The sequence below is a fragment of the Narcine bancroftii genome, chromosome 5 (assembly GCF_036971445.1).
Source record: "Narcine bancroftii isolate sNarBan1 chromosome 5, sNarBan1.hap1, whole genome shotgun sequence".
NCBI classification, from domain to species: domain Eukaryota; kingdom Metazoa; phylum Chordata; class Chondrichthyes; order Torpediniformes; family Narcinidae; genus Narcine; species Narcine bancroftii.
The window spans coordinates 5,321,419-5,347,593 of NC_091473.1; the positions used below are offsets into that span (position 1 = coordinate 5,321,419).

Here is a 26,175-nt window from a genome sequence, read left to right on the forward strand (position 1 = left end):
AAATGGAAGATGCTGTAATAGTGAGCAGTTCAAGCAGCATCCATTGAAATCATTTGACCTGAAATGTTCACAATAACCCCTTTCACACTAGGAAGTGGGTAAAGTTGCCGGGCCTGCTGCACTTGTGACCTTTTCCCACTGCACCATGATTTACCTGGTTAATCAGCAGCCCGGCATTTTAAGGGGGGGGGGGGGGGGTCCCAGCCTCCAGCAGTGACAATGCGGGAGCAGGTTGTGCTTGCACACCGCCAGAAGGCGATTAGTGAGTTAACTCGGCCGGACTCTGGCATTTGCCCCGGCCAAGTGTCAGAGCCTGGTTGAATTTAACTCACCCTGCCAGATTGGGACGTTTCACACGGCCCGATTACTGGGAACAGACCTGCTAAATTAGATGGTTGACCTACATGGAATCGGCGGTTTGATCTATTTCACTCACCACACATGCTGCCTGATCAATGACAACTTTGTAACTAATTAATTTTCCTTGGTGTATATTAAATGTTAGGTTTTCCTAGACATAATTCCTTGTTAGATTAGTTGTGTTTATAATTGTTATCTTCATTTATGATTAACATACTTGGTGAATTTTACAAAGGGTTTTTCTCAATAGTGATAATCTGAAATAAAAACAATACTAGAATACCCAAACAAATCAGAAACCATGTTTGGAGTGAAAATATTTGTGAAAAAAAAAACTGTGCTGCATCACCTCAGCAGGTCAGTGTCCTGGAAATAGCAAAAAACAAAGTTTCGGGCTTGAGCACTTGATGCTATATAAAGGACACTGCTCTTTCTCTCTCTCTCTCTCTATATGTAGGACACTGTGTTTTTACTTCAATGACGGTGTCTGCATACTTTAGTGTTTGACACGATGATTTTTGTGACTTTTTCAAATGACCTACTTTCATTGATACTTGCCTCCCGCTGATCACATAATCAGGATGAAAGATTTCTCTGGTGAGGCGAGTCACAGCACAATTGCGCTCTGTTGAGCGACCTGTCAGTATGTCAACAATTTGACACTTGACGATGACGTCACAATAAGGGACTGTTACATCGTTGCAGAGACGTGAACACTTCAGAGTTCCGAATGCACCCTCAAACGGTAACCGGAGTGTTTAACCAATCAGGATGAGGCTCAATCCCGTTTTATGAATGAACTGCCACCTCACCTAATAAATTCAATGATGAATGGCATCGCACCGGGAGAGTCTCTATACGATGGAATTGCAGTCATTCAAGAATGGAGCTCACGTTCTTTATAGGAGTGACTAGAGCGGGCAATAAACATCATATGTTTTGTTCCTTAATCATGACCAATAGTTAAATTTCTCTAACCTTATTACGTTCTCATTTATTCTTTTTAAAATATTTGTATTGTTTCACATAAATCCTACATACAAAGTCTTCTAATTAAACAAATAACAGGTCATATATACATATCAGAAATTAATATAAATGCAAATCGAAGCCCTGTCCATATTTGTTTATTTAACAATATTAAAAATAATTCTGAATAGAAAATAAGTAAAACTACATTAGATCTAAACCAAGGGTAAATTCTGTCTAATTTAATGAGTTTTCTCATTTATTGAAACTATTTATGAATCACGTATCTAAATATTTCTGTCGCCAAAGTCCAAGCCTTCCACCAGATTTCAATCAATGGGAGCGCTCGGCTCATCGACCGCCCTCCTAACCAATAATGCTTGCCGAATTCCTGCTTCCGGGTGAGACTTGGCCAATCAGAGCGTGAACACTCTTGGACTCGGAGCCACGAGCCAATCAGCGCCACGAATACGAGTGGGCTCGGTTCGTTTCGGTCGCGCTTGAGACATGGCGGGGCAGGGTGATCCGGTGCAGAGGGAGATTCATCAGGACTGGGCGAACAGGGAGTACATTGAGGTGATCACCAGCAGCATCAAAAAGATAGCGGATTTCCTCAATTCATTCGGTAAGATGCGGCAACGAAGCAGCCGGGGCAATAAGAGGAGCGCTCCCTTTGCTCGTCCACTCACTCCAGGGAGAGCCTGCCAGGTCGGGGCTTGTGGCCTGTTTCTGATAATATCCGGTGTACACACTGCATCAATAAGCAGATTAACGAAAATAATGTTGCACTGTTGGAATCTAGGGGTTAAAACAGTATGAAATAAATGATTAATTAATAAGTGTATATTTACTGCATGGTTCAGGGAAAAAGGAATGTGATTAGCAGGGAGCAAAGTTGGCTGAGCAAAATTGTCTCTCCAAAATACAGGGAGAGGAAATGCATAAAACAATTTAGGAGCAATGCTCAAACTAAATGAGGTGGTGAGTAGCACAGGAGACACAGGCCAGATCAGAACAAAGAATGGCCTGTAAGAAACAAAGGGAATGGAAAACCAGTCTAGGAGGAAGATTAAGGCAGGAGGAGGTGTTAAAGAGAACAGCAGAAATTGGCAGGACAAGAACAGAATGGTGATTAGAGAGATCTGGGGATGAAGTAATTTCTGATCAACACAACGGGATAGTCTGGCCTGGAGGATTAAGATGGGAGTGCTACACCCCAGATATCTGCAAAACAGGAGATGACTTGTGATAACCCTTATGCAAAAAGATCTAGCAAAGGAAGCCAACTTTTGTTCTGTATGATAAGGTTGACCTATATAAACTGAACCAACTGGACAATAGGGGTCAGTCTTGGGGAGTAGCTCACTGTGCAGGTGACCTATGAACTAATGAGTGACCCAGAGCTCTGTTAAGTTTTATTCTTGTGCTGTGTAATAAATTGACTGTTGAACCGAATACCTTCTCCTATCACTTCATTCAAAGAACGCGCTGGACTCAGACTACACATAGACTAAATTAAGAGTAAGTTAAAGCCAGAGTCCGACAGCACCCAGTTTCTATTACCGATAGGTGCAGTGATGTACGAATAAAGAGGAAGGAGTGCTTCAGCATGTTATTCCTCTGGTCAGCTGTTGATTTCGTGAACTGCTCGGATCCCACTTGCCTAAGTAGTTATTCTTCACGTCTGTTGGTAGTGTTAGAAATTAAAGTACCTTTAAAGAAATTGCTCGAGACAAAAATTGAGAACAAAGAACATTTATTACTACAACAATGCAAAGTTGGGTGCTTCCCCTTACCCTGGGAATACACACACATACTGGGGCTCACCCAACTTTTATACAGTCAATTTCAGTATCAGAATGCCCTCCCCCTTACATTCTTCTGCCCCCTGGATGGGTTTGGCATAGGCAATCCTTCCTGCCTACGTGCAGTTTCAGTACACTTGGAGGACCAGGGGGTATCCTGTGGGTGCCCCATCATGTCATTGTCCTTATTCACACCTTCCTGATTCTCTGGGCTACAGTCTCTTGATATGCAGAGTTGACTCATTCTATCTAGGGTTGGCTAATTTCATATGTATAAATCTGTGTATGGTTAGCTAATTAGAAATGTATGACTTGGTACTTCTGTCCTTATCTTAGTCTTATGGTCTTGTCACAAAGACTAGAAGATTCTTATGTTAATCGTGCTGACTCTGCTTTCCTGCATCCTAAGCCCCAAGCTTATCCTGTTTGAACTGGTTACAGCCATTTTACTGATGAACTTTAGTTTCTTCCATGTTCATAATTTTAGATCAATTTTCCCATCTCTCACAGTAGTCAGTGTCTATTTCCAAACAGGTCCTTGCACGACAACGGTCTGTTGTATGTATGGTGTTGCTCGATCAGATATGATTCACTGAATCTTCGCTGTTGCCTGATCACACCATTGCTTCTCAAGTTGCCCGTGGCTTTAAATTCAACAGGCTCTTAACAGCAATGCGTAGAACTCCACGAAACAGATAGAATGGTCTGTGTTCAGTGGCGTTTCTTAAACCTTTTGTTTTAAAACCATCTTCGTCAATCTTATTGGAGATGATGTGTGTGTGTGGGAACTACAGTCTCCTGGAGTGAAAGTGTGATTAACTGCATTTGTAACCCAACACCCAACCCCAACCACCAATTTTCCCTTGCAACCGTGCCTGCCTGTCCCGCATCGGACTTGTCAGTCACCAACGAGCCTGCAGCAGACGTGGACATTACCCCTCCATAAATCTTCGTCCGCGAAGCCAAGCCAAAGAAGTTCGGTGAGCAGTTGACTGTAATCATGCATCTTATATTTAAAAGGAATTATGATCGTTGTATTTGGAAACAGTTCGTTGAGAAGCCTGTTTTGAAGTTATAGTGAGAAATGCCTGTCTTTGTAGCATTATGCTTTTAAAATTATTTCTGAGAATCAGTTGAGACTTCAGATTTTCCAGCCCACATCTATCTGTGATAATTGATGAGAGGTGAACCATAAAAGGCATGCTACTCTGAACTCTGACTTGAATCTAGTGAGGATCATGAGTGTCAAACATTTAATTTTTGCCCCTAAAATGAAGTATCTGGAGAGACAGGGGTCTGATCAGGAACACTCAACGGGGGTTTATGCGTGGAAGGTCATGTTGAATATTTTGAAGAGGTGACTAGGAATGTTGATGATGTTGAATGTTGTCTATATGGACTTCAGTAAGTGCTTCGATAAGGTTCCACATAGAAGGTTCAGTCATTTGAGATAGTCCAATAGGTTCAACAGTGGCTGGAAGGGAGATGCCAGAGAGCCGGAGTGGATAACTGTTTGTCGGGCTGGAGGCCGGTGACAAGTGGTGTGCCTCAGGGATCTGTATCGGGTCCATTGCTGTTTGTCATATACATTAATGATCTGGATGATGGGGTGGTAAATTGGATTAGTAAATATGAAGATGATACTAAAATAGGTGGAATTGTGGATCATGAAGAAGGTTTTGAAAGATTGCAGAGGGATTTGGATGGCTTAGAAGAGTGGGCTGAAAGATGGCAGATGGAGTTTAATGCTGAGAAGTGCAAAGTGCTCCACTTTAGTAGGATTAATCAAAACAGGACATATGTAGTAAATGGGAGGGCATTGAGGAATGCAGTGGAGCAGAAAGATATAGGAATAATGGTGCATAGTTCCCGAAAGGTAGTGAAGAAGGCTTTTAGTATGCTGGCCTTTATCAAATCAAATCAAAGAATACAGGAGCTTAGGAAGTGATGTTGAGACTGTTCAAGGCATTGGTGAGGCCAAATTTAGAATACTGTGTACAGTTCTGGTCACCAAATTATAGGAAGGATGTCAACAAAGTAGAGAGAGAGTGCAGAGAAGATTTATGAAAATGCTACCTGGGTTTCAGAATCTAGATTACAAAGAAAGTAGCTGTTTGGAAATTTGTGTACGACACTACAGGCACTGACTACCAACAGACGTGAAGAATAACTACTTATTCTTTGGAGCATAGAAAGTTGAGAGGGGATGTGTTAGAGGTATTTAAGATTATGAGAGGGATAGATAGAGTTGATGTAGATAGGCTTTTTCCATTGAGAGAAAGAGAGATTGAAACAAGAGATCATGAGTTAAGGGGAAAAAGTTTAGAAGTAACATGCAGGGGAATTTATTCACTCAGTGGTGGCTGTGTGGAATGAGCTTCTGGAAGAAGTAGAGGTGGCAGGGACCATTTTGTCATTTAAGGAAAAATTGGATAGGTATATGGATGGGAGGGGAATGGAGGGTTATGGGCAGGGTGCAGGTAGGTGGGACTAGAGGAGAGTACTTAGTTCGGTGCAGATTAGAAGGGCCAAAATGGCCTGTTTCCGTGCTTTAATTATTATATGGTTATAATGTGGGAAAATTATTCATAATTGGATTAAAATGCATCTCCATCTGCTTTCCAAACTCCTAATCAATCCTGTGTTTGGAGCAGCTAGAATGTAACTGCTGTTTTTTTCTCTCCTTGTTAAACAGGGAATAATTTTTCTTTGAAATGTAAATGTCTGGGTCTCTTTCCTGCACTTGTATCCCAGTTAACAAAGTCAATTCAGGCACCATTAAAATAAAGCATTCCAAATTATTAAGGCAACTTTTAAATCATTTTTGGACATTCTCAAAGTTAAACCCCTTAGTTTTTCGCCACTGTTACTCTTGAATGTTTTATGTGATTATCAATATTTTTGAATATAAAAAAATCTCACTACTGTGAGATGGTTGAGATCCAATTTGAAGCCATTCATTTGAAATAAGACAGAGGGAGTTTCTGAAAGGTGAACCAGCAATCTGAGAGGTACTCTTCTCTTGGCTTTCCCCGGTTTTAGAATACTGATCCGAAGATCCAGAAACCCAATTTTTTTTTTAGCGCCGACATGACATCACAAGTTGGGGGGTGGGGAGGAGCTCAACACGTGACTTGGTGCCAGTTTGGTTACAAAAAGTTTTTAAAAAAAATACAAAATCTTTAGTTTTGGTTGGGGAGATGGCAAACGGAGCAGGGTCCAAGTCTTCAGCATCAGCTGCAGCCGTCCACATTGAAGAAGTTGCCTCGGGTTTCCAGGCAGGAGCGGGTGGCGGTGGGCAGGTATTCGGGGATCGGGGTTGGCGATGGGGAGGTAGTTGGGGACTGGCGGTGGCGGTGGGGAAGTAGTCAGGGGCCACCAGTGGGGAGGTAGTTAGGGATCGGCGGTAGCAGTGGGGAGGCATTGGGGAGGTGGTGGGGGACTGGCAGTGGGGAAGTAGTCGGGGCCACCAGTGGGGAGGTAGTCCGGGATCAGCGGCAGCAGTGGGGAAGTGGTTGGGGACTGGCAGCAGCAGTGGGGATACAGGTATTCTACTGATGCCACTGTACTGCTTAGTTCCATTGTTTCAAAATCCAAAAAAAAGACAAACACTGAAAAACATCTGGTCACAGAAATTTAAATGTTTAAATTTAGACATACAGCATGATAACAGACCCTTCTGGCCCATGAGCCTTATGACTCCCAAATATCGCTATTAACCTAACATCCCTGTGCATTTTGAAACTGGTCTAAGGGTAGATTGTCTTGGCCTCAAGGCAATTGTTCGGGTATTTTAACTGCTTGCTACTACACTTCAAATTACTTCTACTAACTCTTGGAAAATTGTAGCGTAATTTAATCCCTTGAATTTAAATTTGCTGGTTGTGCCTGCATCTCTGAGTCAACAGCTCAGCATCTGGCTATTAATCCACATGGCGACAACCTTCTTCTCTCCTGAACCACCACCACTACTTTTCCCACTTCAATCCTGGATGATTTTGCCTCCTGTTCATATATCTTCAAAAATATCTCCTCTTTTTGTCTTTAAAGCATCACCGGTCCACAGCTCTTTTTTTTTTCGAGAGAGAAATATTCAAGATTTCTACTCCACTTTATGCTCGAAAATAAATACTTCCTTTTGTGGAAAATATTTTTGGCACAAAGACAGCCCTAAACATTGGCAGCTGCAAAGGAAGTGGAAGCTTCTCGCATGAACTTGGTCTAAGCTGAGTGAGCTTTTAATTTGCAGTCCAGAACATCTGTTTTCAAAGTTCTTATTTAATGAGAGATTTGTGTTTCTGTATGTGGGGTTAATAGAAAATGCACCTCTGAGTTGCTGGTAATCTTGAAGTCTGATAAGTGCAAGGATTGAGGTAACTGCTGTTGTACAAGTAAATACATAGCAACAAGTTTCCTTGAATAGTAACTTGTAAGGAGTCACGTGATGGAGTAGTGGCCGGTCAGGGAATTCCAGCCCTCTCCCGAAAAGTTAAAAAAAACACACAAAGCACAAAGGTACAAGATTAAAATTTATAATAAAGTAAAAGTAAAGGTGAGAAGAAAATGGCAGCGAAGAGAGAAAAGTCGAAAACAACGGGAAGAAAAAAGGAAGAAAGAATGTCGGAAGAAGAAGGTGAAGGCCTTACCTGTCCGAAGAGGCCCGCCACGGAGAGAGAGGCCCGCTCCCTCAGGTCAGTGGAAGTCCCGGGCTCGGGACTACAAAAATGGCTCGCAGAGCCGAGTAAAAGTGTGCAACCGCGCATGAAAAAAAAACACTGACGGGAGGGGGGAACAGCTGCGGAGTCGATCTCCACACCTGAGAGAGACACCTGCAGCACAGCAGCAGGTGCAGAACACAGACAATAAGGACAACAAGAAAGAAGAGGGTAAAAAGAAAACAAGGAAACAACAGATGGTCAACCCAGAGGAAGAAGAAGAAGAAGAACAGAAAGAAATGGAAGAAGAAGAGAAAGGCAAGACAATAGATGTATCTTTTTTTAAAGAATATATGGAATCAGTGAAAGAATGGCAATTACAAGAATTTAATGAGATAAAAAGAAGAATTAAGAATGCAGAAGAAAGAATGAATAAAATGGAAGTGGCCATATCAGAATTGGCAAAAAGAGTGGAAAATATGGAAAAACGAGAAACATTTGTAGATATGGAAGTAGAGGACTTAAAAGAGCAATCAGAAGAATCTAATAAAAAAGTTAAAGAGGCACATGAGCTGTTAGCTCAGAAGATAGATATAATGGAAAATTATAATAGAAGAAATAATATAAAGATAGTGGGCCTTAAGGAAGATGAAGAAGGCAAGAATATGAGAGAATTTATAAAAGATTGGATCCCCAGGGTCCTAGGAAGACCAGAATTACAGGAAGAAATGGAAATAGAGAGGGCACATAGAACATTAGCCCCTAAACCACAACCGCAGCAAAAACCAAGATCCATTTTAGTAAAATTCTTAAGATATACAACATGAGAAAATATATTGGAGAAAGCAATGAAGAAAGTAAGAGAGGACAAAAAGCCACTGGAATATAAAGGTCAAAAAATTTTTTTCTACCCAGACATAAGTTTTGAACTCCTGAAGAAGAGGAAGGAGTTCAATACAGCAAAAACGATCTTATGGAAAAAAGGATATAAATATATGTTAAAGTACCCAGCGGTACTGAAAATAGTTATTCCAGGGCAACAAAACAGACTATTCTCGGATCCAGAGGAAGCAAGAAAATTTGCAGAACAACTGCAAAACAAGCAGAGAGATGAAGATATGTAATGAGAGTAAAAATGACCACGAACTATATGTATGTGTGTAAAGGGGTATATGTGTGTGTATGTATATATATATATATATATAGTGTGTGTATACATGAATGTATCCGTATTTAGAGGAAAATATATAGAGTATAGACAAGAATTAATAAGGGAGGGAAAGGGAATAAGGAGGGAATTAAAAGAGTGACCTTTGTTACATATGAAAATTGAAATCTTTTCCGGGGGGGGCTGGATGGGGAGGAGTTACGCAAAATCAGTTGACGTTTGCGAGTGAATTCGCAAATCCAAATGGAGAGGGGAGATGTGGTTGCCCAACAAGGGATAAAGGGCAACTCAGGAGGGGGAGGGGAGAATGGGGTTAAAGAAGTTTTAAATAGGAGAATAAGGAAAATGTTTGATGTTTTAGAAATGTTGTCTTATAAAGTGTTCAAAACAAGAAAGCAGAAATGGATAAGAAGGAAAGGTGATGATGGAGAAACGGAAAGGGAAGATAAACAAAATATGAAATGGCTACGCTGAACTATATGACTTTAAATATTAATGGAATACATAACCAAATTAAAAGGAAGAAACTGCTAAATTTACTGAAAAAAGAAAAAATTGATATAGCAATTGTGCAAGAAACACACTTAACTGAATTGGAGCACAAGAAATTAAAGAGAGATTGGGTAGGACATGGAACAGCAGCGTCGTATAATTCAAAAGCAAGAGGAGTAGCTATATTAATTAGTAAAAATGTGCCAATTAAAATAGAAGAGGAAATAATAGATCCAGCAGGGAGATATGTAATGATAAAATGTCAGATATATTCAGAGTTTTGGAATCTACTCAATGTATATTCACCTAACGAAGAAGATCAAAAGTTTATGCAAGATATTTTTTTGAAGATAGCAGATACGCAAGGGAACATATTAATAGGAGGGGATTTCAACCTGAATTTGGATTCAAGTATGGACAAAACTGGGGAAAAAATTAACAGAAAGAACAAAGTAACCAAATTTATAATTAAATCGATGGAAGAAATGCAACTTTTGGATATATGGAGGAAACAACACCCAAATGAAAAGGAATATTCATATTACTCGGGTAGTCATAAAACATACTCAAGAATAGACCTATTTTTGTTATCAGCTCCTATGCAAGATAGAGTAAGAAAAACAGAATATAAAGCTAGAATATTATCGGACCATTCACCCTTGATATTGACAATAGAGTTAAAGGACATCCCTCCAAGAATGTATAGATGGAGATTAAACTCCATGCTACTTAAAAGGCAGGATTTTAGAGAATTCATTGAAAAACAAATTAAAATGTATTTTGAAATAAATACAGAGTCAGTGGAAGATAAGTTTATACTATGGGATGCAATGAAAGCGTTCATTAGAGGGCAAATAATAAGTTATGTAACCAAGATGAAGAAGGACTATAATCAGGAAACAGAGCAGTTAGAAAGGGAAATAGTAAATATAGAAAAAGAATTAGCAATGAAGGAAGATACAACTAAAAGAAGAGAATTGGCAGATAAAAAAATAAAATATGAAACACTACAAACATATAAGGTGGAGAAGAACATAATGAAGACAAAACAGAAATATTATGAACTAGGGGAAAAAACACACAAAATTCTAGCATGGCAGCTTATGACAGAACAAGCTAAGAAAATGGTATTGGCATCAAGGAAAAAAGACAAACAAATCACATATAATGCAACAGAGATCAAGGAAAACTTTAGAGAATTCTGTGAATAATTATACCAAACTGAAAACGAAGGGAAAGATGGCAAAATAGATGAATTTTTAACTAAAATTGAACTACCAAAATTACAAATAGTGGAACAAAATAAATTAATAGAACCATTTGAAATAGTAGAAATACAAGAGATAATAAAAAAAATTACCAAATAATAAAACACCAGGAGAGAATGGATTCCCAATAGAATTCTATAAAACATTTAAAGATTTATTAATTCCTCCCCTCCTGGAAGTAATCAACCAGATTGATAAAACACAAAGCTTACCAGATTCATGTAAAACAGCAATAATTACAGTAATACTAAAGCAAGGGAAAGATCCACTCGCACCAGCGACATATAGACCAATATCAATATTTAACACAGATTATAAGATAATAGCTAAACTATTAGCAAACAGATTAGCAGAGTATGTACCTAAAATGGTAAATCTAGACTAAACTGGATTTATTAAAAAAAGACGCACAACAGACAATATTTGTAAATTTATTAACTTAATTCATGCAGTTGAAGGGAGTAAAGTGCCAACAGTAGCAGTTGCTTTAGACGCAAAGAAGGCCTTTGACAGAGTAGAATGGAATTACTTATTCAAAGTATTGCAAAAATTCAGTTTACCAGAGAAGTATATTAATTGGATTAAAGCATTATATAAGGGGCCATTGGCGAAAGGGACAGTAAATAGATATATATCAAAGCAATTTAACTTAAGCAGGTCAACACGGCAGGGATGCCCACTATCACCCTTATTGTTCGCGTTAGCTATAGAACCACTAGCAGAATTGATAAGAACAGAAAATAATATAAAAGGGATAAAAATAAAAGACAAGGAATATAAAATCAGTTTATTTGCGGATGATGTTATAGTATACTTAACAGGACCAGAACTATCAATAAAAGAATTATATAAGAAATTGAAGGAATATGGAGAAGTGTCGGGTTACAAGATTAACGTAAATAAAAGTGAAGCAATGCCAATGAATAATGCGGATTTTTCAAAATTTAAGAAGGAATCACCATTCAGATGGCAAATGCAAGCAATAAGATACCTAGGTATACAAATAAATAAAAATCTCGGCCATCTATATAAACTCAATTATTATCCACTAATGAAAAAATTACAAGACGATTTAGAGCATTGGAAAGATTTACCATTAACACTAATAGGAAGGATAAACTGTATTAAAATGAACATTTTCCCAAGGATATTATACCTATTTCAGGCATTGCCAATACACTTGACAGAGAAATTCTTCAAGGAGTTAAAGAAAATAATAAGGAAATTTTTATGGAAAGGGGGGAAACCGAGGATAGCGCTAGATAAATTAACAGAATGGTATAAACAAGGAGGCTTAAAACTGCCAAACTTTAAAAATTATTGTAAAGCCAGATTGGACTAGATTAGAACTAGATAAAATAGGGGAGAAGATATCTGAACATATATTATATAAATGGGATGAAAAATTGGTACAACATAGGAATTCTCCAGTATTACATCATCTGCTCAATATTTGGAAGAAGATTCATGTAGAAAGGAATAAAACAAATTACCAATTACCAAAACTAATATTGACGCAAAATAAGTTACTCCCTTTTACAATAGATAACCTTTCCTTTAGAGAATGGGAGAGAAAAGGGATCAAAAGAATAGAAAATTGTTTTTCAGGAAATAGATTATTATCCTTTGAACAAATGAAAGTTAAATATAATATAACTCAAAATACAGTGCTGGCATATTACCAATTGAGATCCTACTTGAAGGACAAATTAGGAAGCAGTCTGAGGTTTCCAGAGGGAAGTAACTTTGAATATTGTTAGGTCTGCTTTGTTCATGAATGAGTGAGTCAAACACCAGACTGAGTCGAAATCAAGGTTCTTTGTTCTTTATTGCCGGATTGTAACACTTGCAACTAACAGTGTTAGTTGGAGAAGGCGCATTCTGCTGTTATCAGCAAGTGGTGTTTTTTATATACCTTAGGATACGTACTTAGTAAATTATCATACCATGACATTGTCCAATGAATAAACTGTTGCTATCCTTCTCTGCTAGTTTCCTGCACATCAATTTGTCATCCCCACTCTTATCTTGAGAGTACAAGGTCACAACTGCATCTTGTTACGGCCCAGCACTGGGTGACTCCTTCTACATTCCCAGCTCATGATGTTTTTACCTAACAATATGTGATTACAGATACAATGATAATCAAAAGATTTATTACAAATATGTATATTAAACTGCAAGAAAAGGAGAATGAGGAAACAAATGGTAAAACTAAACAAAAATGGGAACAAGATTTAAATATAAAGATAAAAAAGGAAACATGGGAGAAATTATGTTCTGGAACGATGAGAAATACAATAAATACGAGGATGCGTATGATACAATATAATTGGTTACACAGACTATACATTACACCTCAAAAGTTAAATAAATGGGACCCAACAATATCTGACAGATGTTTTCGATGTAAAAAAGAAATGGGAACAACAATTCATGCAATCTGGACATGTGAGAAAGTAGAAAAATTTAGGGAAGATCTAAACCAAATATTAAATAAAATTACAGAAAACAATATACCAAAAAATCCAGAGATCTTCCTCCTAAGTAACATAAAAGACAAAGAATTTGGACTTGATTTGGATGGTGCACAAAAAAGATTTGTAAAGATAGCTCTAGCCGTAGCAAAAAAATGTATTATGTCAACCTGGAAATTGGAAGATAATTTGAAAATACAACAATGGTATATAGAAATGAATAAATGTATTCCATTAGAAAAAATAACATATAGTTTAAGAAATAATATTGAAATATTCGAACAAATATGGGAGCCTTACATGAAACACAATAGAGAAAACCTACCGGGGACATTCACTACCTAAATTAATGAAAGGAGAAGGAAATGAAAAGAATTGACTCAGTGGAATTTCTTGTTTATTTTTATTGAATGACAACATTGTTTGACTGGTTTAATGTATCTTAGATTTTGTACTTTAAATGGATGGGAGGGAGGGTGGGATGGGAGGAGGGAGGGGGGGGAGAAAATGACACTGTATATATTTGAAAAGGAAAATGTATGTATCATGGTCAATGTGGTTTATGGTGTGAAAAATAAAAAATTTTAAAAAAAAAGAATAGTAACTTGTATTTTATAGAATTTATATATTTTATACAGTGGAACCCAATTATAACTAAATAGTTTCGATCCAAAAAAAAATTGCATTGCGAAAAAAGCAGGGTCGCGCTAAATCGGGGTTCCAATAAATTGTTGTAGTTAAAATTGAAATTAAAACACAAATGAATTTTTAGTAAACTGACCATCCACACTCCCCGCGGCAGCCCCAAACACTTGTACCCACTCCTGGCGGCAGCCCAACGCCAGAGTGCATCGGGTTACTTCGGAATTGCATTAAATCGAGGTTTCATTGTGTATAACTTGTATAATTTCCTTGTATAGTGACTAATTTTAATTTGGTAAAGTGTCTCAAAGCACTTTGCAGATATTTGTCATAATATTGGGAGACATTGATAGGATATTTAAGATGAGGAGTAAAGTTTGAAGGTGATACCTAGGTTCATGTGGTTTTTTTTTACACACACAGAGTGGTAGGTGCCTGGAACAGGCTGCCAGGAGTAGTGCTGGAAGCAGGTAAGTTCATAGTGATTGAGATTTCTAGATAGACATGAATAGGCAGGAAATGGAACAATTATGTATCGTGTGCAAGCTGCAGGATTTTAGTTTAATTTGGGCATCAAGTTTGGCACAGTTGTGGGCCAGAAGGTCTGTTCCTGCACTGAACTACAGTCAAAGTTTGAGATCTTTGTTCAGGTGACCAAAAGCAAAGATGTGGCTTTTAATCAGTACCTTAAAGGAGGAAGGTATGAGAGGTTTAGTTCGTTTATTATCATCTGACATCATGCATGCGTGTAGACGAAGAGATGGATATAGAAAGAGGCGGGGGAGATTATGCAACCAGATGAAACATTGTTTCTCCAGACCATGATGCACACATAATCACATTTATTGGGGGGGGGGTGGGGGCGGGCACGGTTGGTTCAGTCGTTAGCACAACGCTTTTATAGTGCCAGAGATCGGGACCGGGCTTTGAATCCTGCGTTTTCTGTAAGGAGTTTGTATGTTCTCCCCATGTCTGCATGAGTTTTCCCCTGGAGGGGGCTTTGGTTTCCTCCCACTGGGGTGTAGGTTAATCGGGTGTAAATTGAGTGGCATGGACTCGTGAGCAGAAAAGCCTTGTTATCGTGTTTGTCAAAATCTTGCACATTAAGCTCTAGAGTTGCGTGAGCAAAGTGGCTGACGGAGTTCAATCGGATAAGTGTGAAATGATGGATTTTGGCAGGTCAAACTTGAAGACAGAGTACAGGGTTACCAAAGCATCTTGAGGTCCAAATCCATAGATCTCTCAGGGTTACCGTGCAGGTGGATAGGGTAGTTAAGAATGCTTTGGTATATAGGTTGTCATTATTCGAGGGATTGAGTTCAAGAGTTAATAGAAGTCTATGAGACGCAAAGAAAGGGTAGAGAGCCATTACTTTTGTCTTGGGGCGAGACTAGAAAACATCAGAAGACATCTGTGATGGTGAGGGGAGGAAATTTTAGAGGAGATGTTAGGGACAAGTCTTTTTACACAGAATATTGGGTGCCTGGAATGCATAGCTACGGGTGGTGGTGCTCTTGGGCAAATGATGGAAGAAAAATAGGGTGCAAGGTAGGGAAGGTTTGGTTGGTTGAGTCGGTTTGTGGGGGCCGACACAACATCATGGGCCAAAGGGCCTTTACTATGCTGTAGTGTTTTTTTTTCTATTAAAATGTATATAAGAATTTTGGAATTATTTACTTGGTTACAGGATACTGTTCATCAATTTCACAGGCTGTGAGAAGAAGCTATTTCCCAGCTTGGCAGTTCTAATTTTAACACTTCTGTACCTTCTTGATGGTTAGAAAGGAAAGTCCTGGGCTTGGGAGGGTGGTGGTGGTGGTGGAGGGTTGAATTGTGTGGCTCAAGTTAGTGGTGACTTTTTAAAAATAACCCCTATGCAAATGTCTTGAAGTCCAGAAAAAGGTTGTGTTGATTAGGGAGACTAAATTTAAAATTTTATTTGCAACACAATAGAAGCCAATTCCAGCCATCGAAATCTGTGCCGCCCAATGGTGCCAAATTTAACCTACAACCCTGTTGGTTTCAAGGTGGGAGGAAACCGGAGCACCCAGGCAAAGCCCACACAGTCATGGGGGAGAACGTACAAACTCCTTACCATGCAGGATTCGAACCTGGGTCACTGAAGTTGTCATAGCGTTGCACCAGCCACTAACCGTGATGCCCCATAGGTTCAAGGCCACAGGCAGATGGATAAGATTTGAATACACGCAGGTTTCTTTAGAAAAAACTGTGAACCTGGGCACTCTCCAGCCAGATGGCATTAACATCGACTTTTCTGGTTTCTGCCAACCTGCTCTCCTCTCCCCCCTTCCCCCTCCCTTCACCAAGCCACCTTGGATCACTGCTGTCCCCTCCCTCCCTTCTCCATCTATCACCTCCAGCCTTTGCGACTGTACCCCCCTACTCTTTTGTTCAGATACCTGCCAACATTGTTCCATACCTGGATGAAGGGCTCTAGCTTGAAATGTTGGTTCTGTACTTTTGCTTTTTTCTTTTCTCCATCTTTGTGTTTTTACTGTGAACAACATGTTTCGCTCAGATTGCAAGCAAAATCAGGGTGATGCACAAGTTCATGTGTCTTTGTGCGCAGATGAAAATCTGACCCAAGTATAAAATGTGGCTGGAGACAAACATTTGTTTGGAACAAAAAGTAAAAAGAAATTTGAATTTATTTGGGTTATTCCTAGTTTGAAGAAACGCCATCAGAAATATAAACCTGTTCTTTTGTTTGAAACTTGAGTGCCTTGAGGTGTGCTGTGTGTGTGGGATAATAGATTCCTGCGACATTGTGAAATGAGAGGATCCAGGTGGATGAATGCTGAGCAAAGAAAGTTTGGAGAGGGAGGGGCATTTCTTGGAAATAAAACACTTGCTTAGCATTAGTTTTTGGAGTTGCTACAGGAGGGAGCGTGATGAGGAACCCCCAACTTCATTTTATTCCAGACCTTGGGCAAGCCTCTCATCTTGGCCTTTTTAACAGGTGGTTACAAAGTCTGTACAATTGGTTACAATTGTCTGTAGCTACCTCTGTACCCAAGCCTCCAAGGAAGCCACACACTCTGTCAGCCAGTGTGTTGTCTAAATCCAACAGCAACATTTTACTTGATTTTTATTTTGCCTGGCCCCCTAAAAAGGGATGGTCTTTTCCAATAGGGATGTGATGCTGCACGACTAACTATGAGCTTACAGGCATGTACCTGATGGATCCTGGGATTTCCCATTCTGCTTCGAAAGAAAGTTTCCACTGTTTTCTGTCTTTTTCTTTGCCATTGCAGCTACCCATGCCACTTGCCTCCTTTGCACCCCTGCTGAATAAGGATCATGCCTCCAGTGAATGCCAGCTTGTGTTCTAACTCCTCTGCTTTGTAAATTTTACTAATTCATCACCTCAAGTTATCCTGGTCACCAACCCCAGTTCTTCCATGGTGCAAGTGAAATGCAACACGTCGAGAAACCTCTCGGACATAATGACGCTGATGGTTGATCTACAGTATATTATCCTGCGAGCAGAAATTGCAGGGAATTAGAACATGCTGGCAAGCCTCTGATTGCTTTTGTGTTTAATCAAGTGGCGTTCCAAATTCATTGGCTTGGAGCTCCTGTTTTTATTTTTGCAATGCAGTCAATGCCACTGCTACGGTTCCTGAAGTGGATTTTGCAATTGCCCTAGCACAAAAGCCTGGTGGATTCCATTCTTCTGCCATAGAAGCTGGTGCTGCCTTTCTAAAAGTTGGTTTCACTTGGATCCCATTTGCTGTGGGTAAAAGCTATAAAGAAAAGTTGGAAGCATTCTCTGTATTGTAGTTACACACTTCAGAAACATGCCCTTCCACACCTCCTAGCTGACCAGGAGATACTCAACTATACTAATCCCATGTACCAGCACTTTCTCTGAAGCCTTGTATGCCTTTGTGATTCACGTCCTTGCTAATGTCGTGAGAGCACTCCAGGACCCTCTAAGGCAATGGAGTTACAGATTCAATCAATATCCAGGAAAAATAATATCTCAGATCCATTTTAAACCTCTTACCCTGTCCCCTAAACCTATGCCCTTTAATTTTAGACAACAATCCACCCTGTCTTGTAGAGCACCCTATTTTGTACACTTCTATTATTTCCCTTGGCCTTCTATACTGGAAGGAAAACAACCTTAAGTATACCCAGCCTCACCCAGACCCTAATTAATCTCCTCTGTTACCCTGGGCAATAGATCAAAATGTGATCATGTTACTTCCTGGGAGCTTGATGCAACCAAATAGATTACTGCCCTTCCAACATTACTATGATGGTCACACTCCCAAGTGTTTAATTGACTGCAGAGCACTTGAGATTATAGAACATGTATGAATACAATTTTCACTAAGTTTTCCTGGGTCTAAAATGGTTAACATCCTTGCTATCTCTGCAAAGATAAAAGGCTGTGGGTTTACGATTGATATTAATTTGCAGCCTTGAATCTATAAAAGAAGTCCTGTGTGTTATCACATGTATCCAGAATGATGAAGTGGTTGTTTATATTTTTGCAGACATGTCCTGTCGTTCACGGTTAGCCACACTGAATGAAAAGCTGACGGCACTAGAACGAAGGATTGAATATATTGAAGCCAGGGTAAGAGCAGTCTTGTTGAATTCAATACACAAACGTACCGGAGAAAAGGTCACCCAGCATTTGTAGGAAGTAAAGGGTGACCAATGTTTCAGCAAAAAAAAACAGGCAAGTGCTTGAATAAAAAGGTGGGATGGAAGAAGGGGCAGGGGGAGGAGCACAGGCTAATAGGTCATGGGTGGATACGGGCAGGAGAAAGAAGCTGAGAATAGAGGCAGAAGTTAGCTCTGATGGGAAGCTGGAGAAAAGTGGTCAGAGGGGTAGGGAAAGATAGAGACTCGGGAGGTTGGGGTTAACGGAAATTGGAGAAGCCGGTGTTTATGCCGTCCATGACCCGAGTTTCTCCAACACGTTTGTGCTTTGCACTCGACCCCAGCATCTGCAGACTTTCTCATTTAACTCTATTTGAATTCAGCTGCCTTGCTGAATTTATTTGAAAGGAAACATTTAATTCTTTGTTTCTTAATACTACAGGATTATTGATGTTCCTGTTATCTGTACAAAGCAATCTGATATAAAATACATAAGATCCAGTTAAATGAATTGGTGGGATCACTGAATGATTTGAGCTGATATGTTGATGAATAATTTTTGGTGCATGTTAAGGAATGCATTTGGGCTGGGGTATTATTTTCCATGTAACCTTTTTGTTTTTGCCTCCTGCAATGCTTCACTTAAAAATAAAAATTCGACTCTTTGAAGAGTGATGAGAAGCCCTCGATAAAGACAGCCCCTACGTGGTAATTTGGCGAATGGAAATTCGCCATTTCAGATTTTGCATCCCTTCAAAAAAAACCTATGGAATTAAAAGATTGTGCTAGTAAAAATGTTTGTAAATACAATTTTTTTTCCTGCTCTCGTTTCTGGTGCATGCGCAGATGACGTAGCTTTGAATGATGAAAAATAGCCATTTACTTGGAACACATCCCCCTCTCCCAGTATCACTGAGGATCAGGTGGCCTCACAACAGCACTGCTCCTTGCACCTTGTAAAATTGGTCATCGCAATGCCCTCCAGGCTGGTTTTGTGCTACAAGTCCTTGCCCTCTAGCAAATGGCAGACTTGTTGCAAAACTGACTCCAACCACCAGAGATTATTTCTGCTCAACATAAAATCCTGGAAATGAAAGCATTCAGTCAATTCTGGAGATCGCAGTCAGTAAAATACTTTGCAGCAACTTCCTTAACAGGTTGGCACTTGATTGTATAGAATTGGAGGGAAACACTCCCAGCTTGAACCAATTGATAGCCTTTGGTCTTCTGTTAACTAATATTCTATCTACTAGCCCTGCTAGTTGAATGTTGCAGTGAAAATGTTAATTAATTTTAGAAGTATCATGAATATTTGTATTGAGAGAAGGCGAGATACGATGTGACCTGACATATTCTAATCTTGGAATTGTGCAGACTTTAATTTTGTCTGTGCAGGTGTGCATATTTTAATGTTCCTTGTGGGACGTCTAGGTAACTTCATCCACTGAGCTTCATCAGTTCTCATTCATTGACCCCAGCCATCCTTCATCCACCCTGGTGTTAAAATTCAGGTAGTTCTGGTCACAGTTGGGGAACAATGTGCTACTACGGGCATTGACTTGTTGCAATGCACATTGCCCACAACTGCTTCTCTGAATGATTCAGCGCCTTGATGTGGCTTGGAAAGCTGGTATTTATTTCTGAAATCCGTCAAAACTAAATCGGACTTTAGTGGATAAATGCAAGAGAACGTTGAGTCTTGCATTATAAAGATGTGCTGGATAAACCCAGCAGGTCATGCAGCATCCACAGAAGAAGAAAGGCCGTTGACATTTCGGGCCTCAACCCTTCTTCAGGAGGGTCGAAAATCAGACAGATGCTCGAAGGAAGAAAGAAGCTGAGGAGTGGTCCGGGGAGAGAGCAGAGGGCTTTGATAGGAGAAGGAAGGGAAGGTACTAGGAAGCGAGGGAAGAGAGGAGAGAGATTGATGGAGGGAGTGAAGAGATATTGGAGAAGTCAGTATTGATGCCCTCTTGTCGGAGACTGCTGGTACAGAATACAAGGTGGTGTTCCTCTAATTTGTGAGTAGCCTTAACCTGGCAGTATACAAAGCCATGGTCAGACCTAGAACAGAACAGGCCCTTCTGCCCACAATGTTGTGCTGACCTTTAGACCCTCCCTCCCACATCACCCTCCACTTTACTAGACAGGCATATGGAAGAATCTAGTCTCTTGCATGTCAGGGTGTGGAATTTAAGTGCTTGAACATGATGGAGTATTGTGGTCCTCTGAGTCAGCATCGAGCCCCTCCTCTCCCATTCCAGCCATGATCGGAAAGCTAACCTGGTTCCTGCTTCCACATCTCTGTACCCACTCTGATAATAAGACTTTTCCCACTTCAGCCTGTGAGGCAACTTTTATTCACTCTCACTGTGGCTTCCACCTAGCACAGCAGACTTTTTGACTCCAGGAGGACAATTTCAACCAACACTGTGGTGGGGAGTGTAGGGGCGATGATCAAGTTGAACAGCTTGGCGTGATGACTGCTCTTTGTGGGGGGGGGGGGGGGGGAGGTGGGGGAGAGAATGACAGGAGGGAAGACTTTTTTTGGAATGGGCAGAACAGTCACCTTCCAGCCGCCTCTGCCTGCAAATTGCCTGATTTAAAACTGGCAACTTCTCTGCTTTTCTTGGATCCATGTGCTGTGCACCGCCATACTCATTATTTAGATGCAAGGGAATGAGAAGCCGGTTGAGTGGGGTTGATGGTAACGCTTGGAGTTAATTATTCGGCACTAACAATGCACGTTTGCCCGACTTGATCTGCAGGTGACGAAAGGTGAAACTCTGACTTAAAACCCTGGCAATTCAACAGGCGCTTGGAGTAACCATGAACTCAATGGAAGCATGTCGGGGAAGAACAGAGACCGTGACTTGCCTGGCCATCAAACTTTTTGTTCTTTTTCTATCGTAACTCTTTGATCATTAAAAGGCTTTTTTTAACAAGAGCTCAAAATAAATTGGATGCTGAGTTCTACCCTGCGGAGATTCCTGTGCTTGTAAAGAGGGTGCACCGAGTAAAACAGTAAATGGGTTGGGGGTAGGGTGTGGAGTGGCTGGAGAATTTGTGCCATGTTTGTGATGGAATGGAGCTTTATCTTGATTTCAAGAATTGTGTTCCAACTCTATAAGTGGCATTTCATCCTTCCGTTTTATTCTTGATGATAAAATAATGTCCAACAGCTTGCCAGCTGACCAGCTGGCTCTTGGATGAGGGAGTAACAACAGTTGCATATGTTACATGTTTTTGGAGCGGGAGGGTTAATAAAACAAACAAATGATCATTTTATTGTTTATTTTCATTGCTCCAGTGTGTTTTCACCATACTATATATTGAACATAATAAAATGTGGTTTAAAAAAACTTGTTTAAGTGGAGTTTTATATTGCATGTTTAGATGGAATGGAATAACATTGCATTGTAATATTCCTCGACGGTTTCCTCCCAGTAATGTGGTTCCCATTTGCCTTTGTAAGTAGCCACTCCCATTTTTACTTGTTTTTTTTTACTGACTCCACAAATATCAATGATCTAAGCACTCTTATATTTGGTGTTTTCCCTGTTGTAATATAGGAATTATGGCAGCTAATCGGTTCACACCAAACTCCCACAAACAGCACCATGATGATGGCTGGATTTTATTTTTGGATCGTAGATGAATCTTGGAGATAACCGGGCTGTGGTTTGAAATAGTCCTGCAGGATATTTTTCCACCACCCCGAGAGGGCAAATGGATCCCGGTTTAATACTGCCAAAAGATAGCACCTTCATTTTTGCTCAGTGCTGCACTGTATAAGGTGAGACAAATAATATCTCGTCCGTTCAATGTAACTTTTATTTTCAGCCTTCTTTTCCTCCCCCACCCCCAAAATTATTACTTGATACTTGAGAGAAGCAGACTGTAGCTGTAGCAGGTGGAGGTTTAACCATTTTAGAACATAAGCCTGCACTGTGTTCAACTATATAACTCGGGTTCTCAACCTTTTTCTTTCCACTCACATCCCACGTTAAGTAATCCCTATTCCATTGGTGCTCTGTGATTAGTAAAGGATTGCTTAACGTGGATGTGAGTGGAAAGAAAAAGTTTGAGAACCACTGATCTAACTCTTTGCTCCCTCACATTGGTCTTGCATCCATGTCTTTAAATGCCCCTCTCATTGAGACTCCACTACCACTTTACTAAAATGGTGGGTGTCAGTGACTGCTGGATGCTGCATGGACTTTTTAAAAATTTCACATGTGTGCAAAGGGAAAGTGGGGGAGAGGTAGAAAGTGGATGTGGTGGAAATCCATGTTGAAAAATTGTACCTGTGGTAGAAGGGTGAATACAAAGAAAAACTGAATGACCTCGAGAGGGTTTTATGAGATTTAAGTCAGGTTTGGTGGGTTCACAGAGAAGCAAGTCCAGGCACAAGCTGACAAAGAGTCATCTTTATTGTACACACAGGAAAATTGTAACAGGGAAGATACAAAACAACATTATTTACTAATACACTCTTACGAGACAGGGACTTCAACAGACACTCCTGATCCCTGTACCTTGGGGTGTGGTTCGATGCTAGGTATTCCCACACAATACTGTACTAAGGTCCCTCTCTCAGTGTAGTGCACACCTTACCAATGACTCCTCCAGCAATGTACAAAGTTTCCCACCTGGTGTTGAGCAGTGTTCATAGTCAGGGCCAATTAAAGTGCAATAAGCTGGGGAGTCCAACCCAGGTAATCACTAGGTGATTTTAAAAGGCCCAGTGGTCGGGTGTGCACTAATGGGTGGGGAGAGTCCAACCTTGATTGACAGGTGATATGACTTCCGACAGGTTCCAGGCGAAGAAGTCACATGACCCTCCACAATTCACACTCCCTCCAGGTTCCAGATGGAGAGGTCACGTGTGTTACAGAATTACGTTATTAGTGATCTTTAAGTTATATGATAATTTTAGTAAAGGAACTTTGTGGTTGGAAACAGGAAAAACATCACACATTTGTGTTATCAGATAAGGGAGGTCTTCTGAAGACAAAGTGTCTCTTAATTCAAAGCAGTAAGGATTTTGGATTGTGCTTTTGAAAGTTTAGAGACAATGGATATTTACTCAGAAGCACCTGTGTGTACACACACAATCATTCTGCTTGTTGGTCCGAGCAGACAGCCGGAAGCATTTTCTCATTAACTTTTGGAAGAGGTGAACTTCAAACAAAACCAGTAGCGATCAAAGCAAGTCATATGATTAAATACATTTGAAAGCTGCATTTTAAGTATTCAACCAGATTCATTTAGTGTCAGAAATGCAGTAACATTCTGTAAGATGGGCAAGGTTGTTGCTTCTTCTTGTCCAGGAAGAGCAATGATGGTGTAGTTATTGGAATAGCCGCTTGCGTCTGACCCAATGCTGGGTAAAAGAAAGCAAGATCATTCTTGTTTCTGGATCATAACCATTTTGATGGTTATTTTGCCTGACCCGTGCCTGAGTTTGTGAAATCATGTGAAACACAAGTTTCGAAACCTCCACTCAAGAGAGGGGAATTTGTGAAAAAGTCATGGATATAAAGAAATATTTCTCCGAAAGCAAATCTACAAGAATTTATGAGTTAAGAACTTTTGAACAGCAGTTTAAAGAATCTGAGTTTCAAAACAAAAGATTTGTAAGACTGAACTTTAAAATCATCACTTAAGAATTGTGCCACACACACACACAGGAGTTAAGTAAGATTTTATATTATTAAGTTATTCATAAAAATGATTGTTTTGAAGATACCATTGTCTTGGTGAATTTCTGTTGCTGCTGTCTATGTCGTAACATAGGTTCCATGTGGAGCGGTCATGTGACCCTCCCACTCCCACCAGGTTCCAGATGGAACAGTCACGTGACCCTCCATGGTCCCACCACGTTCCAAGGTGGAGAGGCCACGTGACTCTCCACGGTCCCACCACGTTCCCAGGCGGAGAGGTCTCGTGATCCTCCACACTTGCACCAGGTTCCCAGGCAGAGAGGCCACATGACCCTCCACAATCCACACTCCCACCAGGTTCCAGATGGAACAGTCACGTGACCCTCCATGGTCCCACCACGTTCCAAGGTGGAGAGGCCACGTGACTCTCCACGGTCCCACCACGTTCCCAGGCGGAGAGGTCTCGTGATCCTCCACACTTGCACCAGGTTCCCAGGCAGAGAGGCCACATGACCCTCCACAATCCACACTCCCACCAGGTTCCAGATGGAACAGTCACGTGACCCTCCATGGTCCCACCACGTTCCAAGGTGGAGAGGCCACGTGACTCTCCACGGTCCCACCACGTTCCCAGGCGGAGAGGTCTCGTGATCCTCCACACTTGCACCAGGTTCCCAGGCAGAGAGGCCACATGACCCTCCACAATCCACACTCCCACCAGGTTCCAGATGGAACAGTCACGTGACCCTCCATGGTCCCACCACGTTCCAAGGTGGAGAGGCCACGTGACTCTCCACGGTCCCACCACGTTCCCAGGCGGAGAGGTCTCGTGATCCTCCACACTTGCACCAGGTTCCCAGGCAGAGAGGCCACATGACCCTCCACAATCCACACTCCCACCAGGTTCCCAGCAGAGGCCACATGACCCTCCATGGTCCCACCAGGTTCTCAGGCAGAGAGGCCATGTGATTCTCCACAATCCACACTTCCACCAGGTTCCCAAGCGGAGAGGCCACGTGACCCTTCACGGTCCCACCAGGTTCAAGATAGAGATGTCACTACAGAGAGAAAGATAGAAAGTGAAAATGAGGAAAGGATAGAGAGAGGAAACTATGAGAGAAGCAAATCAAATGGGGAAGTTGGATAATGCTGAGCTGGGAGAATGTGAAAAGTGGAAGATTTGGGGTAAAATTTATATAAGAAAGGTGCGAATATTTGGAGGTGGCGAAAAAAATGATAGGTACAGAGGTGCAGTGAGAGGATGCAAAAATAGAGACAAAGAATAATTGAGATAAGATAAACCCATGGTGACTGGGAAAGATACAGGAGCAGAGGACAGAAGAGAAATAAGGGAGCAAGAAAGGAAGAGAATAAAGTGGTGAAGTGGAGGGTAAGACTTGTGTATTGAGAGGCAACCACAGAATAAGGACAAATTAAAAGTGAAAGTAGGAAACTCATCAAGTTAATTCAGTAGTTAAGAGTAAAATATGAAAGTCTGCACATACCGTGACATCATATCTTCTTACTAGATGAGGTTATCCAGTCCAGATTATCTGAGAAAGATCCATAGAGTATTACGGCACAGAAACAGGCTTCTTCTAGTCTGTGCCAAACCATTTTTTTTCTGCCTTGTCCCATTGACCTCCACCCAGTCCATAGCCCTCCATACTCTCCCATCCCTGTACCTGTTTGAATTCTTCTTAAATGTTAAAATTAAGCATGCATTCACCACCTCACCTGGAAGCTCATTCCATACTCCCTTCACTCTCTGTGTGAAGAAGTTCCCCCTAAACATTTTCCCCTTTCACTCTTAACCCATGTCCTCTGGTTTAAATCTCACCTTCCTTCAATGGAAAAAGCCTGTCTACATTTTCTCTGTCTGTCCCCATCAAGATTTTAAATATTTAAACTTCTATCAATTCTATGCTCCAGGGAATAAAAGTCCTAACCTGTTTTAAGCTTTCCCTGTAACTCAGTTCCTGAATTCTGGCAACATCCCCTCTTTCACCATCAACTTAGTCCTAACCTGCATCTC

At 40.7% G+C, this 26,175-nt stretch overlaps 1 protein-coding gene and 1 long non-coding RNA gene across 2 annotated transcripts in view; one reads left to right on the plus strand and one right to left on the minus strand.

Annotated features, from left to right (window-relative positions):
- Nucleotides 1–1,804: 1,804 nt before the first annotated feature.
- Nucleotides 1,805–21,755, plus strand: brk1 (BRICK1 subunit of SCAR/WAVE actin nucleating complex). The gene is made up of 3 exons (XM_069936640.1): nt 1,805–1,954; nt 18,363–18,445; nt 21,243–21,755. Exons 1-3 carry the CDS (start codon nt 1,837–1,839, stop codon nt 21,267–21,269), a joined length of 228 nt encoding a protein of 75 aa, XP_069792741.1. The 5' UTR covers nt 1,805–1,836; the 3' UTR covers nt 21,270–21,755.
- Nucleotides 21,756–23,721: 1,966 nt separating this feature from the next.
- LOC138763065 (uncharacterized) overlaps nt 23,722–26,175 on the minus strand; it is a 48,562-nt gene continuing 46,108 nt past the window's right edge. The window contains exons 3-4 of the long non-coding RNA XR_011357302.1: nt 25,646–25,693; nt 23,722–25,198 (exon numbers count right to left, since the gene is read on the minus strand). This is a non-coding gene — a long non-coding RNA (uncharacterized lncRNA). The remainder of the gene's footprint in view (nt 25,199–25,645; nt 25,694–26,175) is intronic.

What these genes read in the sequence shown, in the direction of transcription:
- brk1 (XM_069936640.1), top strand. Translation starts at nt 1,837, where the DNA reads ATGGCGGGGCAGGGTGATCCGGTGCAGAGGGAGATTCATCAGGACTGG. An exon ending in GGATTTCCTCAATTCATTCG is followed by an intron (nt 1,955 to 18,362) that starts GTAAGATGCGGC and finishes ATATTTTTGCAG; the next exon opens with ACATGTCCTGTCGTTCACGG. An exon ending in TTGAATATATTGAAGCCAGG is followed by an intron (nt 18,446 to 21,242) that starts GTAAGAGCAGTC and finishes CTTGATCTGCAG; the next exon opens with GTGACGAAAGGTGAAACTCT.